A 16,434-nucleotide genomic window follows, 5' to 3' on the forward strand; every position below is an offset into this window, starting at 1 on the left:
AGAGAACAACATTTCCTTAATTTTATTTGATTAAACTTTGCTATAATCGTGAAAAAGAATTTACTCGCGTTATTTCATTAATTGATCATTAATAAATGCATTTATATTTTTTATTTGTATAAAAAACCTCATACGTCCATGTAGGGTCTTTCTGGATGGCATATCCAGTTTATTATTCATACTTACGTTATAACGGAGATGCTTGCATAATCGGACGTAACCGTACGTAATCTCCTGGACTCGTCAGATATTCACCCATAACGATACGTTATTCCGGTTGGCTTATACCTCGCTATATGGTATGCTCAGTTCTCTATTTTCATCCCGTACGGGCAACGTCATTGACCCGCACTCGAATGCTGGGCAGTTTGCCGGTCGCGCGATTCTTACGGAATCACGACGCTCCGGCAGAATGGCTCGACGATCCTGAATTTATATCGTGTGTTTAGGTGAGAATTGGTTCTTTATGAAGGACACGTGAGGATACTTGGCGATATACACGCTTGAGGATCTCTTACGCGTACGTGCCGCTGCTGTTCGCGCGCGTGCGGGCACATATGGTTATATAGTGACTTATGAATTTGTCATAAAGCGAAAAAAATTGTAACGAATGCAAGGGATGTTCTCGAAACTATTTCAAATGCGAAAAAAAAAACAGATTTTGGATTTAATGTTTTTATAAAAAAAAAAAAAAAAACTTATGAGGGTGCTTGTCCTCTGCAGCGACGAAACGATTGAATAGATTAATTGGGACATTATATTTACATATTAAAATCGTTTATCGAGATAAGAATAATCTTACCGGTTTCTTTCAAAGATTCAAGATCTACAATTTTGATTGGTTTTTTTTCAGGATGATGACCTGATTTTCGATCCGGAAGGTAAACAACCCGTGGTTCAAGCGCCAATGATCGAAACGCATCAGGACGAAACGCTTCTTCATAGGATAAAGAGAGGATTCTTCGATTTATTTTCCGCACCATCGACAACAACGCAAGCGTCGCCAGGTATTAATTTTTTCTCAATAAAATATAATTAGAAGAAACTAAGTCCGCGTATCGTTGTATTATCTCGTAAATTTTTTATCACGTTAAAATATATTGCTGAAAATATTTATAGTAGTCTCATTTTTCGATTGTTCAATTGCATTCTAAAAAGAAGATCGAGATCAAGATCAAACATTTGACAACTCGGTCATCTTAAACGGCCATCTCGGTGGAAATGAAGGAAATCATACTCTCGATCAACCTGAAACGCCAAGTGCCGAAACGAGTATTGGTATCGAAAGGTTGACTCTTGAAAAGGACGAGGACAACGACGAAGAAGACGACGAAGTATAAAAAATTCTTTTAAAAATATTTTACTTTTTGTTATCTCATCTGTTTATCATATTTAATTAGATTGTGTGATATTTTTTATCTAGAAAACTGCTACAATACTACCATATATATATATATAATAGTATTGTACATTATAACAAGATTTACATATATATAAACGTTTACGCTTTTAGATTTTCTTCAAATGATTCACATTTATTTATCTCCATGAAAAAATATTTTTTATATGAAAATATTATTATGCTTTTTATAGCACGATAATGAGATAAGCAACGTCGCGGAAAGTCAAAGAATACCGATAACGTATGGGAATTCCGATGACGAAGATTTGGCCGGTTCAGGAGAGCTCGAAGGCAGCGCGAACGAAGAGAGAGAAGAAGTGGGCCGTCATCCAAATATAATAAACCAACATCACAATGTTAACGGAAAAGCACGTAAGTTTCTAATTTTGCATAGATCCAAGTCTATTAAAAAACTAAAAGAGAATTGTTGTAACAGTTTATTTATTGCATACATAACATTTTATTGATATAGAAATCAGAAACTTTCCAAAAGAAATTATTTCGATATACTCGAAGCAAAAGATTGGCAGCTTTATCTTAAAATGTACTACTTATGCAATATAAAATAGATCGATCGAATATCAAAGAATATTTATACATATTAATATTAATTGCGTTATTTAATACATAGCTAATTATTTCACACAATTATTCAGATCAATTCTCGAAAAATTTATTACGCTCTCGAAATAAGTATATGTTTTCTTTTCTGCCACTTAGAGAATATATCAATTCTAAAATGTATATAAACCCAAAAACGAACAAAACGAAAAAAACGAAAGCAATATTTTAAATATTTTAAATCACAGAGCATTCTTTATAATAAAAAAAGCGTCATTTTATATGCGTATGTGTATGATTCATTTTTAAGGGATCGATTACTCATTACTAATTTTCTCCTTGATAGGATTTTACCGGATAACATTGACAGTCGGCGAGCCGTACAGACGAGAGTACTCTGACAGAAACAGTCCTGAATATCGGGAATTGAGTGGCAATCTCACGCATGCCCTCGAGAACTTGTACAATCGTTACATTCCGGGATACCATCATTTCGCCAGCGTCGTCAAGATATCGTGAGTATAATTATCTACTATTAATCTCGCCTTCACATAATATTATTAAAATATCATATCTTTCTATTTTACTAAATAATTAAATTATGCTTGTAGACCAACTTCTGACGCATTTACGTCACAAGTTACCTTAGACATTGGTTCGACGTTCACGGACGAGCTTGAGGTGCGTGCTATCCTAGATCAACAGTTGCAGTATCATTCTTTAGACGGTATCCAAGTAGGTCCGGAGGGATTCACGTTCAGGATATTCCAAGGTATTTTTCCATAGATGACTATCGCCTGACGACTCTGGAAATGATCGATTTCACGTTAAAGCTTTCGAGACTCAACTTCGTAATTTGTTTCAACTTTCACGGCGATGCCGTGAGCTCTTGCGAAAAGTCTGAAGACAATAAATGCGTAGATCTGATGAATATCAAATGATCGACTACTCAACGGTCGGAATTTGATTAATGGCTGTGCATAAAATATTATTTACACTAAACAATCGCGAAGATAATATATCTAACATCGAAAGCTAAAATTGATCATTCCAGTGATGATTTCTTCAATGTGCTTAAATTGTTAAAACATTGATACGAGTAGATGCATGAAGAACGATATCTTTGTCTCAAATCGCTTGCAAGGTTCATCTACAAGTTTTACAATATTTAATTACTTGATTAGATTTATCTTTTATTAAATTTACTATTATTATTTTCTTTCTATTTCAACTTTGAAATTTTTTCTCCATTAATTTTCTTTTGTTCTTATTAAATATTCTTGTTTTAAATTCTCCTTTAAAATAAACACGTTGGCGCCACGAACCACTTATTCTGCCTGCTCAACGAATGCACACAAATACGACATACGACATCCGAATACAGCCAGGGAGAAAAGCGATCAGCCGGAATGCGATCAAACGGCCGAATTAAGATGTAGAAGCGGCGAATGTGTGCCGTTAGAATCGCGCTGCGACAGCATATTACAATGCAATGACGGTTCCGATGAGGATAATTGCCCGACAGATTCGCTAAATAGAACGAGCGACGGTAAGTACGCAGGACTTGAATCCGCACTATGTAATCATCTTCTCGCGAGGGAAATGAAACTTTACAATAATACTGCTAAAAACTCGCGGCTTGTTCATAGCGCTTATATGTAAAATACGCATTTTTATTCTTTTCTCTTAATGAAAGTCAGGATGTGTGGCCTATGTACAGATATACGGTATGTTATTACATAGCTGTAAACATAGCTTCATAGTAGATTTACTTCGCATGATCCATTTATAATTCTCTTAATTTATAATCAAGTACAAAATATCATTATTTGGAATAATTTTGGAGACCAGCAGATAGAGAGCATTTTATATAAATTCTAAATTATTTATTTTATGTATATTAAATGCGTGTTTTTCAACTCTGTTTAATTAACAAAGCACATACGGTATTTTAATGTACATTTAAGTAAGTTTTTGGAATATAATTAATATATATATATATATGTTTATACACAAAAATATAATATATAATTTAGAAGAATAAAAAAAAACAACACAAATATAATTAACGTGAAACGTGATATGATTATTATTTTTATATATCACAAAACATTTTCTTATAGAAATTATTAATATATAATATTACTTTTAAAAAAATATATTTTTTTGTTATGCACAAGAACAATATTCTTGAGAAGCTTTCAAACAATGTATATTGAAAATAAGTTGGAAAATAGCATTTGCATCTTATTTATTATTCGCTTAATCGTGCATTTCACTAACACGTGTATGATATTTGTATGCCAGTATTGAAACATATTGATAAACGAAACAGTAGATGAGCACACCACTGTGGAGTCACAGCATTCAGGATATTTCCCGGTATATTCGAACGTGAAGGAACGCGTTTTACCTTCTGAGGTAAAACCAAAAGTATCAAATATCGAAGATGACGATAGGGAGGATGAGGTATCTACGCTGAGGTCATCGTCAAACATGTGTCGCGCCGACGACACGGTACGCTGTCAAGACGGCAGTCGTCACATCTGCTCGGTGCAGCAGTGCGACGGCGTTCCGGATTGCGATGACGGTGGTGACGAGGTCGGCTGCCCACATCCAGGTATAAGTTGAGCCGGTTAATGGCAGAAGAGAACGAGATAAATGTTTAATATTGGAATTTTCTCTTAAAACTTACAAATTTTATTTTAAAAACTTTGTTCTCTTACCTGATTTTTTATATAATTGTATTTGAACGCCAATGATTTTATATATGCATTGTTATGACAATAAGTATAATTTATAATTGTAATGCTATGATATAATTTATGATGTATTAATTTTTGTTATTCTCTGCTATAGAATTTATAGCAATATTCCATACGTATAACTATTAAGTTCGAACACTATGATATAAAAAATGAAATGAGACGGACAATCTTTTTAAAGATTTAAATTTTTAAAGTTTTTAACGTTTTTACCGAAATACATAATTTTTTTTTTTTTTTTATCAATAAAAAGGATTTTCATACATATATTAAGCATTTATTCGTTTAATAATGCGTGAAGTTATGAAATTTACTTAATATTGTTCTTTCTACAGAATATACTGTATATATTGTAAAACGACAATTGTTTGATACTTTTTTTGACATCTCTGATTTTATATGTTTACTTGCTAGCAATATTTATTTTTGGCACAATTTAATTTTCTCATAATTTTATCAATACTTACTTTGATAATATCTGGAGTGTGTGTTATGAATGCGCTTTGAGTTTGGTTTGACGGAATTATTTTATGTCTATACTACTGACATAATGTATTTGGTCATTTCCTCGATATTCTTGATATTTGCAAGCGTTGTGTTAGATATTAGTAAAATTATTAAAAAATTAAGTTAATAAACAAACATATTGTTTGTAAATAATCGAGAGCACCGAAGAAACCATGAAACCATCGTAATATTATGCATAAATACTGTACATTGCGTCAATGGTATGAATGTGTGACAGTTTCGTTAAATGAACTCCGCGTGACCGTAGTTTCAAGCACGTGCGCGCACACGTACATACACGCAATTATTAAAGCAAATATTGATAAAATTAGGAATTAGGTTACTAAACATTTATTATTTTGTACGTAATAAACGATATTGCATGTGTATATTATTATCATAAAACGTATTTAGAATTTTCATTTATCCGTTTTATTCGTTCATAAATGCATATATGTCAATAAAATTTGTAGATTTTTGTTACATATCGATGAATGTAATTAGCATGCTAATAATAATACGAAATCGTACGTCTCTCTAACACTTTTAAAAGGTAAATTTTATATGTAATATGTGTTTTGTAATGTTACGCTGTTATCATATACGATTGTGTACAATTGTGTATTTTTGTGTAAGTTTGAAAGAGCACATTATGATAATCATAAACAAAGCGTTGTAGTTTTAAAGTAAAATTATTGCGCATTGCAAAGATATTAATAATTTACATTTTATAGGCTGCAGCGCTGGAGAATTCGCATGCGATGTAAACAGATGCATATTGGAATCTCAACGATGCAACTTCGTGGAAGATTGTCAAGACGGTAGTGACGAACACGACTGCAGCTATCCCGGTGAGTGTACCACCATTTTTTTTATAATAAGATTACATATTGACACTTTGAGAATAAATTATGGCGGACTTAATTTAAACAGAAAACTATCTGTTTAATTTTGCGCAATAGAAATTGCAAAGATGGCCGCATTGCCATTAAATCTATTTTTATTTACCATTATTTATTTACTTAATATATATATAAAGTATAAAAAAGTTTTATTAAAAAATATATTCAACGAAATTAAATCATGCAACTAAAATTTCAGTCTTATCGACCGCGTGATAACATAGACCATAGTCTATGAAGACCTGCAGCTTATCTACGATCGTCAGTTTATCAGTTAGGATGTAGATTTCGCGAGTACAGAGACTAGTTATCTGTTCTACCGACACGGAAAATCGATACGGCCGTTATCTTCCGTTACATTTTCCCCGCGTTAAAACTTTGCTTATCGAGACTGACGGTTTATTAGCGACTCCCGTCTTGGCACTCGAATGTTAATTCAAATCGGTCTGTCCCTCGTTCAACCACGAACGTCGGCGCAAATTTCCGGCGACGTGTCTTTTCCGCGGGGGAGGCGAGGCGAATCCCTAAGTAACGACGGAAGCTGCAGTTTTCTTCCCGTAGAAAAATAAGGTCAGACGGGGGAAGAAGCCGCGAGATGCGAGCCGGGACATACCTACTGAATATTCAAAGCTCAAGGGGCTTTTTCTCTCCGCCGTTCCGCGCGTCCTCTTTTTCCGGTGCTTCCTGCACCTCGAGTGGAGGACGATCGTTGTCAACAACGTGGAAGCGCCGGATGCTGGCCGATGTTGTAAAGCCCGCCCGATTGCGACCACACGTACGCGCTTTGTTGCGCAAAAGCCAGCTTAATTAGACGGCCGCGCGCGTTCGGCCGGGGTAAATTAGCTTGACGGTATCGGCCCGTGAATTATATCCTCACGCCTTCCCCACGAGAAGAGCAAAAAGATGTCGAATAATGAAATAATTTGCCTTTTATGACAGTTATTTGATTAGCGTTTGCATTGTAACTTAAATCAGCGTATCGCTTTAACGAGTGCTTTACGTTCGTCAAATTGACAAAATACGACGTACGAAATAATTTTTTATACGACGTAGAGAAATCCTTTCGATGTATAGGCGATGACGTTTTTTATAACAATAGTAGTATAATAGTTGTATAATAGCCAGAAATTCGAGGCAGTGGGCTAATTATTCTCGAGAATTATACAATGTACATAACGAGTCGGCGTTAATATATTTGCGCATACGTGAAACGTTACATTTTATATCAAAACATGTATTTTTCGTCATTATCGCGATTTCATAATTTTCCTCCCATTCAAAATGAACAATCCACAATCACGATTTCAAACGTCGTTCTCGAGAACTATTCGATTGCTAATAAATATCTTTGTCGCTATTGAAGCAACTTGGTATGACCGAGGAGGAGCTTACTTGTGTCTAATTTAAATAGAAGTATCGTTCGTCCATTTATAATAGTTTGCGATTAATTCCCATCTCATCGTCTTACAAAAGCATCGCGGAATACATATTACGGAATTAAAGCTGACTCTACGCTTTCTTGCATTCACGCTTGCATCCTCGTAACCTCGCTGATGGCGAGAAGAAAAGAGGAAGGAAACAGGAACAAATTGAGAAATGGCTTCCCGTTATTCCGTTAATCGTTGACCGGTAGCAGCGAACTAGGCCAACGCGCGTTCGTTCGCTCGCGGCTCGCGATCGAAGGATATAATCCCGCGAAGACCCGATCGTAAATCAAGCAACCGTGCACGCTCCGTATATCCGCGCTCTCATCATTTCAAACGTCTCACGGTTAGCGGATATCTTCCGAGTCTTCCGGCATACCTTTTTTATCCGTCTGGGACGACGGGAGCTTGCGCGCGGACGGGCTGGTGCTGGCGAGGGGTAGGCACAGGGGCTACTCGATGGAGGCGAGTAGAGGGATCGTCGAAGCACCGCTTGACATAAATATCCGCAGACACGCAGACCGCGGACCCGCAACAAGAGCGCTTTTACCTATTCCCAGTAATCGCGATGCTTAATCAATATTCAAGTATTCAGTTGTGAAACACAGGGGGGCGAGCCATCCTTTTTCTCTCTCTTTCTCTCTTTCTGTTTCCCCTTGTTAACTCATCCTTCGCCACTCCACTTTCTCCTTTTCATTGCCTTCTCTCTCTCTCTCTCTCTCTCTCTCTTTCTTTTCCTTTAAACAGAAATGCGCATAACCACTTTCGTGTCTTCGATGCCTTTCCCCCCTCGCGCCAGCGATATGTCCCCTCGAACAATTATGAGTTGAGTTAGGGGGAAGAGGCAACAGAATACAACGACAGGTACGGCGGGGAGGGCAGGAGGATAAAATCGGGAGGAAGGGGAATAACCGGCACGCTAGGCACTGCCATGACAAATGTCAACCTCCGTCGTCTACGAACATTACTCAGGTACGTCCTTGAGCAGCAACGGAGCTTCAAACGGTCGGTGGAACGATGGGTGCGGGAAGACGGGCTATGATAAAATTTCAGTAAGCTAATATATATATATACAAAGAGTCTCGCTTTTCTGAGATTCGATATTCCATAAATATTATAAAAGTATACTTTTTCGAACAAAGCGTGCCGTGACCAGATTTTTCGAAAGTTTATTAATCTTAATTTTAAATATTTTACCAGAGAATTATTGATAAAATATGTTTTATGTAAATAGCAACAATTAACCGGTAAAATGCATATTAATGCTTAAAAGCATAAACGAAGTTTCCTTATTATACCGCTGCTACAGGTTAATATTAGCTACAAGGATTTGTAATTTATAATACTTTAACATGTTTTTACGATGATATAAAGTACTTAAAAAATATCTCAATAAAAGATTTCAAAATATTTGAAATATTTTCGTGCTATAAAATTAATCTAGACTATTGTGTGCGCCGACTAGGCCTCGGTACCACTCGCGAATACAGTATTTCTTGGCCGAAAGACGTTCACGATTGCTTTTATATAATATAGTGTAATGCATTTGTTATCGGAAATATAGCGATAGAAGTCAGTAGTTTTAAGAGAGACTTCTTTGCGTCTTACAATGGAGACTTCTTGCTCTTTTATATGTAGTCATGTCACGTCAAACAAGGCCAAATATTGTTTTTGCAAACATACAGGTGTCAACAATTGGAAGAAAATTTCTCTACCGTAAAATTATTTACCTTGAATCCGCTTGTATTAACGTCCCTTATGAAAAAAATTGTTTAATCTAAAAAGAAAAATAGCGCGATTTGCTAGACTTATTTAATCTAGACCTTTGGTGTACTTGAATATAAACGCGCGTCGACTAAAACGAAGCATGGAGAGAAACGTGGCGCAAGGCGGTAATAAACGATGGTAATAGTTCATAATAATAGACTGTGTGCCTTCGGCATTTGATGCTTATCTGATTACAAGTCGACTGGTACGTCGTATGACCATTAGGTTTTACCCGAGAACTCTTTCTCTTTTGCATGTTATTACATCTTTAACGCTCCTACCGTCGTTAACGTAAACACACGAGAACACTCGCAAACGTCCGGTCTGCGAAAATTTATCGTTCGCCCGCCCCGAAGACTATTCGCAAAATGAATTTATTTAATGCGCGTCGACCGTATCTAGAAAACAACTCGCTATCACTCCGTTCATTTATAGCGATGTGCCAAGATTTAGGACATTTCACAAAATGCACGTAGTGGAAATTTCTTTTCCGATATCGCTTGAATTACGTTCATTTCCGTTTCTTCGATATATGTAAGGCTACGTCATATATAATCATAATCCGTTATTTTTTTTTTTTTTAGTTGACAATTAAAAAATGCATGTATATAATTTATTAAATATAATATATTTTTTGTCGCTACACGGGACATTTAAGTGATTTTAAGAAAAATACGTCATTTTTTTTTTTTTTTTTAATGAATATGTGTCAAGAAAATTGAAAATTTGATTATAATTAATATTTTATTTATGCTAAACAGAATAAACGCGGGTGCACATTGATAAATTATGTTGACGTGCGTCGGCGCATTGATCGATCCAGCTACTTGCAGCAAATAACGACATACATTATCAGATCGCAAAATGTTATTACAGTATCCTATTCTAACGACATAGCTAAATATATAAAGATATTTGTTCTGTTATTATAGGAAATACATATTATAATTACGGATACTCTTTTTTGGTCACAAAATTAATGATAATACATGTAATTAACTCTCTCTTTCTCTCTCTCTCTCTCTCTCTCTCTCTCTCTCTCTCTCTCTTTTATATATATATTATATTATCTATTAAATTAGATTATATTAACATTTTTACAGAAAGTGCAAACTACATTTAATGTCGCAAAATAATTAACGGTGCACGATAAAAATTGTGGTCTTAATTCGAACTATTTCTTTATGGGACGATAGAATTCTGGGACAAACAATATATTTCTGTGCCGCAAAAACGTTATCCTCATACATACTCGGTCGACATTTACATCGCCGTATTTTTCTTGAAGTTTGCATTCGCGCGTTTTACACTCGAACAAAACCTAAATCGCCGAAACTATTTTCATCGCAAAACTGACATATTTGAAATGTATTTGCCGATTAGATATAATTGAAAATAGCCATGTCATCATAAAATATTCAGATCTTAAAAACCTCGTTTTTAACGCTATTTAGAAAGATCTATTTAAAAGTCTATTTAAAAAAAAAAATTTTTTTGACTTTTCGCTTTTGACTTTTTATCATATTTTTTTTCAATTTCTAACTGACGTTTGCTCTATTTTTTTTTTTCTTTGTTTCTATCAATAAAAGAAACATCAGTCATAGCGATACGCGGCCCGAATACGATGGGGATTAACGCGCGTTATAAAAGCAACACGCGTAATATGCGCGCGAATGCATGTACGATCCTATCAATGGCGTATCAACGTTGCGTTAGAGTTAGAGTTCCGTGCCAGGTGGGCGACGTACGAAGCTTATCCTTGTTGCATGCCGTCACGTTGGCATGATCCACGCCGTTTCGCGATCGCATCTCCGCACAGTTACATTACGCCGATCAGGGGTACTCATTCGTTTACACTTTCCGAGACGAGGCAGCGCCGATGGCTTTTGCGACGAAGAATTGCCATTCTCTTAGTATGACAGGTTCCTAATTGATCGTTTGCATGTATCGAAAGTATAATTATTGTGAACTATAAAATATTGTATCTTATCAATCTATATTTCTGTTTTACACACACACACACACACACACACACACACACACACACACACACACACACACACACACATATATATATATATATGTGTGTGTTGTATTCTTACATTTATGCAATATTCGTTCAATTGATCTGACAAAGTTAATATAACTGAATAATTTTATTCATACAGCGGAATAATATTAACATATAAAAATAATACGTTTTTTCAACATTTACATTACATTTTTGAATTAATGATTTTTCAATATTTTCACGATCTTTTATTATTTTTATACCGCTTTTATTATTATCTACGATCTTTTATTATATTTATACGTCTGCTTTCGTCATATTGGACTTAATATGAAATACAGACAATGACGAATTTAGCATACGTACTTTCGATCGAATGACGCCCACGATACATTTCATTTCTAAGGGATAAATGACATAACATATGTCGAGAGACTTGACTGAATAGAAGACGAACGTTAATTGTCCTCATTTCCAAGTTCGGTTATTTCCATGTGTATGTTAATCGAGGACGGTGAGGTGGGAGCGAGATGCTTTGCGCGTTTATAATATATCTTCACAATTTGTATCCCTGGTGGTTAATTTATTAACAAGATTAAGCTACTTAGTCTTAAATAAGCAACTCGGATAATACACAAATATTTGCATTATAATACTTATAAATTATCTATTTTTATATAGAATATGATAAAACAATTTTAAATATAGCAATATATATATATATATATATATATGTATTATGCATCTGACATAAAAAATATTTTTGAAATTGACGAATTTTCGCGAAATCTGTGTATCTGATAAAATCTCAAAACATGCTATTTTTCACTGAATATATCTAATTACATAGCTTTATCTTTATTACGAAATCGAATTTATCTTATACAACTCTTGTTAACTAAATTTTGTGTCCAAGTTCCACTCGTAAAACTTGATATTCGTTAAATATACGATTATTCATTAAAAATGATTATAGTAAGTAACTGACGTTAAATGGAATGTTAAAGGATATATTTAATATTTATATATTTCATGTTAAAGGATATATTTAAATATAATACGTTTTATCGTTACTAGACGAAAAAAAAAAAAGAATCTTGAATGGATTAAATAGTGAAATTAATATTGAATCAATTTTCGAACTCTTATGCATATTTCCAAAATTTTTAAAACGTACTAAATAAAGCATAGTTTATTCTTTTACCGATAATATACATTTTTTAATCAATTAATTTTCTATCGACAATTCCTTTTTTTTTATGCAAAATTTATTATAATAGAAACATTTTTGTGCAATAAATAAATAAAGAGTTAGCTTTTGTCGTTTACAAAATTAACTATATGCCAGACTCATAAAGAGAAATTTCATCTCTTACCTTAAAAATTTTTCAAAACATGCAAAGATCGTGTGATACATCTGAATGTATTTGTAAGGCTGAATATTCAGTGACAGTAACGTTTTCCGAAGTTCTGGTCATTGCAGGAAACGGCTATTTGTGAGCCAGAATAGTTGGTATCGTATGACGACCTATAACATATTTTTAGTCATGTGAAAACGATTCTACGTTTCAATACAATTCAATATGTATTGACAACGAACGAAGAAGGCGCGTTATTATTTTACATCATTGCTTTTATATTCGAGACAAAAAGGATAATTTCTGAGGATGACTTGACTTTTTTAAATCAATTTTTAAATCAATATATATCGATTTCTGCCGGACGTATCGATTGTATTAACCTATATGCTGTGTAAGACCGTAATGTTCAAAGTAGAATTATTTGACAATCTGATAATCTGGGAAGAAACATATACATATTTTCTAACTTTCCGAATACTATTTAAATTACATGTGAACATCGCTTTCAAAATTATGAGGGATGGATACCCAAAGGTTACCGTAAAATTTCTCATTAAATGAATAATATATGAATGTTAAATCTACCCTGCTGATAGAATAGCGTCCGTAATTTTTCGATCGAATGTAACGTCTAAAAGTTTTCGCCTTATAAAAATTTGATAGCAAAATTAATAAAAGAAATTTGCTTATAAAATATTAATACTCATTCAATTATTAATAACGACACTATTTCATATTGCATTGAAATGTGTAAACCGAGATTATATATATAAGATGAACATTTTTTATAAGAAAAACATAAAAAATGTTGAATCTAAAATATATTTGTCGTTTTGGTAACTGACAATTTGCATTTTGAATTACACGTGGAATGTGAATTATCTTTATCGTCTCTCGCCTTTTAATTATAATCCGGCTTTCTCCTCATGAAAACATATATATATGGGAGGAGTACGATCATTGCGGCGTCGTTCGAATATGAAAGGGAGTTCGCTTTTATCAGCGATGGCGCGCTGGACCGGCTCGTTCGCTTTTTAGAATTCATTTTCGGCTTTAAGCTTCATTTCGCGCGCGCGGGAATTAAGCGCGCCGAGGGGTGGCGACGAGAGCAGCGGGTGGTTGGAGGACAAACAGCAGATTGGTAGGCGTTACCGTGGCACCTCGTACACTTAAGGTCCACTCGTAACAAACGAACAGCACCAACGATAAACAGTCGGTGTATATGTGCAAGGTACAGTACGATGCAACAGTATCCCTCGCGAAGGCCGATCCACCGAACAACCCCTTGTCGTATTCATCGAACTTTCTTTCTTTGCCTAATCTTCGTATTACAATCTTTGTCGTCGATAAATTTCATCAGATAAAGTGTGCTCTGTCAGATATACGTGTAGAAAAAAATTATAAATTATCACTTTTATTTAAGATTTTTTTAAATTAATTAGAGAGAAAGAAAGATCTGTTATAAAATATAGTATAACTCTACTTAAGATTTCTTAAACCGAGATAGTTCTAGCTCTGTCTATTTAAAATATTATAAATATTATAAAATATTATAATTGTTGGTTTATTTCGAGACGATTCACTGATCTGTTTACGATATATATTACTATAAGATTTTAATTGAATACGAATGAAACACAATGAAATACTTGAAAATTAGTCTTGCTCTTCCTATGAAAATTTGAAGCATGATACAATAGCGATAATATATTAATTGAAGTTTTATCCGTTTTGGTATCGATTTTCTTTAATCCATTCGATGAATGAAAAATGCGCGCCGCATACGAGCCCGCTTTAAACGCGGTTTTAAATGCGAGTACGTAGGTGTGTATGTAGATACGATGCGTTAAAAATTATTTCTTTTCGAATTGTCAGAACCGAGATATTTTCGCGACGGTATACAAGAACCTGATCTGACTCTTGGACGGCATTATCCCGATGCATCGCGGCCGGGTGTACGTGTGACACACAAACGCGTAAACACAAGGGTGGTTATTTCGCGGCGTTCGCGTGCACACGCCGTTGCTCGTGCAATTCAAACCCCCTTTTTTGTAATTTACGACAATACGTACGCGGTCCGCAGAATTACGGCGCGAAGCGGGCGGCGTCGGCGCTCTGGATTTGTTTAATCGTCCCTGAGTAGAACGAAAATTCTGCCCTCTCTCGACCTGCATAGAATCCCTCCCACCCCCGAACCCGAAAGTAATTTTCGTCCGCGTGGGGACGTATCCGGCGATAGTCGCTACAAACAGCCGCCGATTGAGTCAAACTCTCGCGCGAATTATGCCAGTAATGAGAAATTTATTTCATCTTAAAGACGACACGTTCCGGAATGATCGCGAAGAAACGATAATATGGACCGTTTATTTTGAAAGTGGTGTAAGTCCTTTTTTTTAAAAAAATGAGATATGACGTAATTTATGCTTAATTTAGTGTAAACTTTTTGTTTATAACTAGTTAGTATTTAATATCTTAAAAAATGCCAATGCTTTGTTTAATTTAAAATTGGCCGGTAAAAGAAATTGCGTAACCATTGATTATGAAAGTGGTGTAAGTCCAATTTCCATCACGATGCCAGGCCTATTACATACGAAAAATATAAGGATATGCAGCAGCTATTACCTTATATACCTCCTGTGCATCATGAATATTTCAAAACACTGTCACATGAAGAGCATAAATAATTAATAATACCAATATCTTGTGTTAAGTTTAACAATATATAAATATAATTAACGTTCAAAATAAAAAATACTAATTCAATTTTATTTCTTGTTATTATTTATAAAGAAAATTGGATTAATATGAAATATATTTTAAGTGATATTTGTTATTTCAAAATTGAAATTAAATGATATTTACAATTGACTAATTATGAAAGTGGTGTAAGTCCATTTGCAGCCTGGAAATATATATTATTTTAGTTAAATTCGCCTAAAAGAAATTTATATAATCAAATTACATATTGATAAATTAGTACAAACATTCCCAGACTTCACATAATTAACCTATATTTTTTAATTGTCAGATCTGCTAACATTTAATTTTCTCGAAACAAAAGAAAATGGACTTGCACCACTTTCAAAATAAACGGTCCATATGATAAATGTACGCCTTCTCTGTATAAAAACAACTGAACTCTCTTTTATATGCCAACATTGAAAAATAAGTTTCTATCCTCGAAGAGAAGCATGCCGTAGTATTTGGCGCGGTGAAAGAATAATTTTCGACATTACGTATAATAATAGCAATCTCGCGCAAGAATGCGCAATTACGCGCGTTTTATGATCTCTAATGTAGTGTGATTTGTCTCGCAATATCATATCGTCGCTCTTATGCTAAAACCACAAACGTATAATTTTTTTAATATCACTTTCTTATCCAACTTTGGACAAAGATTCTATGCCAGAAGTGCAAATGCGACAGCAATAATAAATCACGTCGAATTTTTGAGATATCGATTCACGAAAATAATTATCAAGAATCTGACTTTTTCAGAGTAAATTAAATTTTCAAATTGTAATAACTCAAAAATAAAATTGCACCGTGGTTTTAGGATAGGAGCGACGGTATATGATTATATTATATTAGAGTGACAAGACTAAAGAAAAAGGTGAGAGAGAAAAATTATAACGTATTTAATTACAACTTTATATTAGAGATATCGAATGTAAAGTATATTATTAAAAAATATGCGAAACGACGAGATAACTACACAAAATTGACAAACCCAT

The 16,434-nt window shown here is 34.3% G+C and overlaps 1 protein-coding gene across 31 annotated transcripts in view; it reads left to right on the top strand.

The window, feature by feature from the left end:
* Positions 1–16,434, top strand: part of Trol (terribly reduced optic lobes) — a 147,651-nt gene that overhangs the window by 42,625 nt on the left and 88,592 nt on the right. For 27 of the 31 annotated variants that reach the window (XM_070297134.1, XM_070297137.1, XM_070297138.1 and 24 more), the window contains exons 2-9: positions 854–1,007; positions 1,159–1,334; positions 1,594–1,774; positions 2,310–2,478; positions 2,575–2,735; positions 3,348–3,512; positions 4,299–4,583; positions 5,970–6,086. In XM_070297134.1, coding sequence (XP_070153235.1) covers positions 854–1,007; positions 1,159–1,334; positions 1,594–1,774; positions 2,310–2,478; positions 2,575–2,735; positions 3,348–3,512; positions 4,299–4,583; positions 5,970–6,086 — 1,408 coding nt within the window. The remainder of the gene's footprint in view (positions 1–853; positions 1,008–1,158; positions 1,335–1,593; positions 1,775–2,309; positions 2,479–2,574; positions 2,736–3,347; positions 3,513–4,298; positions 4,584–5,969; positions 6,087–16,434) is intronic. The other 4 variants (XM_070297136.1, XM_070297135.1, XM_070297169.1 and 1 more) reach the window with 4 other exon arrangements.

The sequence above is a fragment of the Polyergus mexicanus genome, unplaced genomic scaffold, assembly GCF_030449975.1.
Source record: "Polyergus mexicanus isolate NDT 795.1 unplaced genomic scaffold, iyPolMexi1.0 SCAF_6, whole genome shotgun sequence".
Lineage (NCBI taxonomy): Eukaryota > Metazoa > Arthropoda > Insecta > Hymenoptera > Formicidae > Polyergus > Polyergus mexicanus.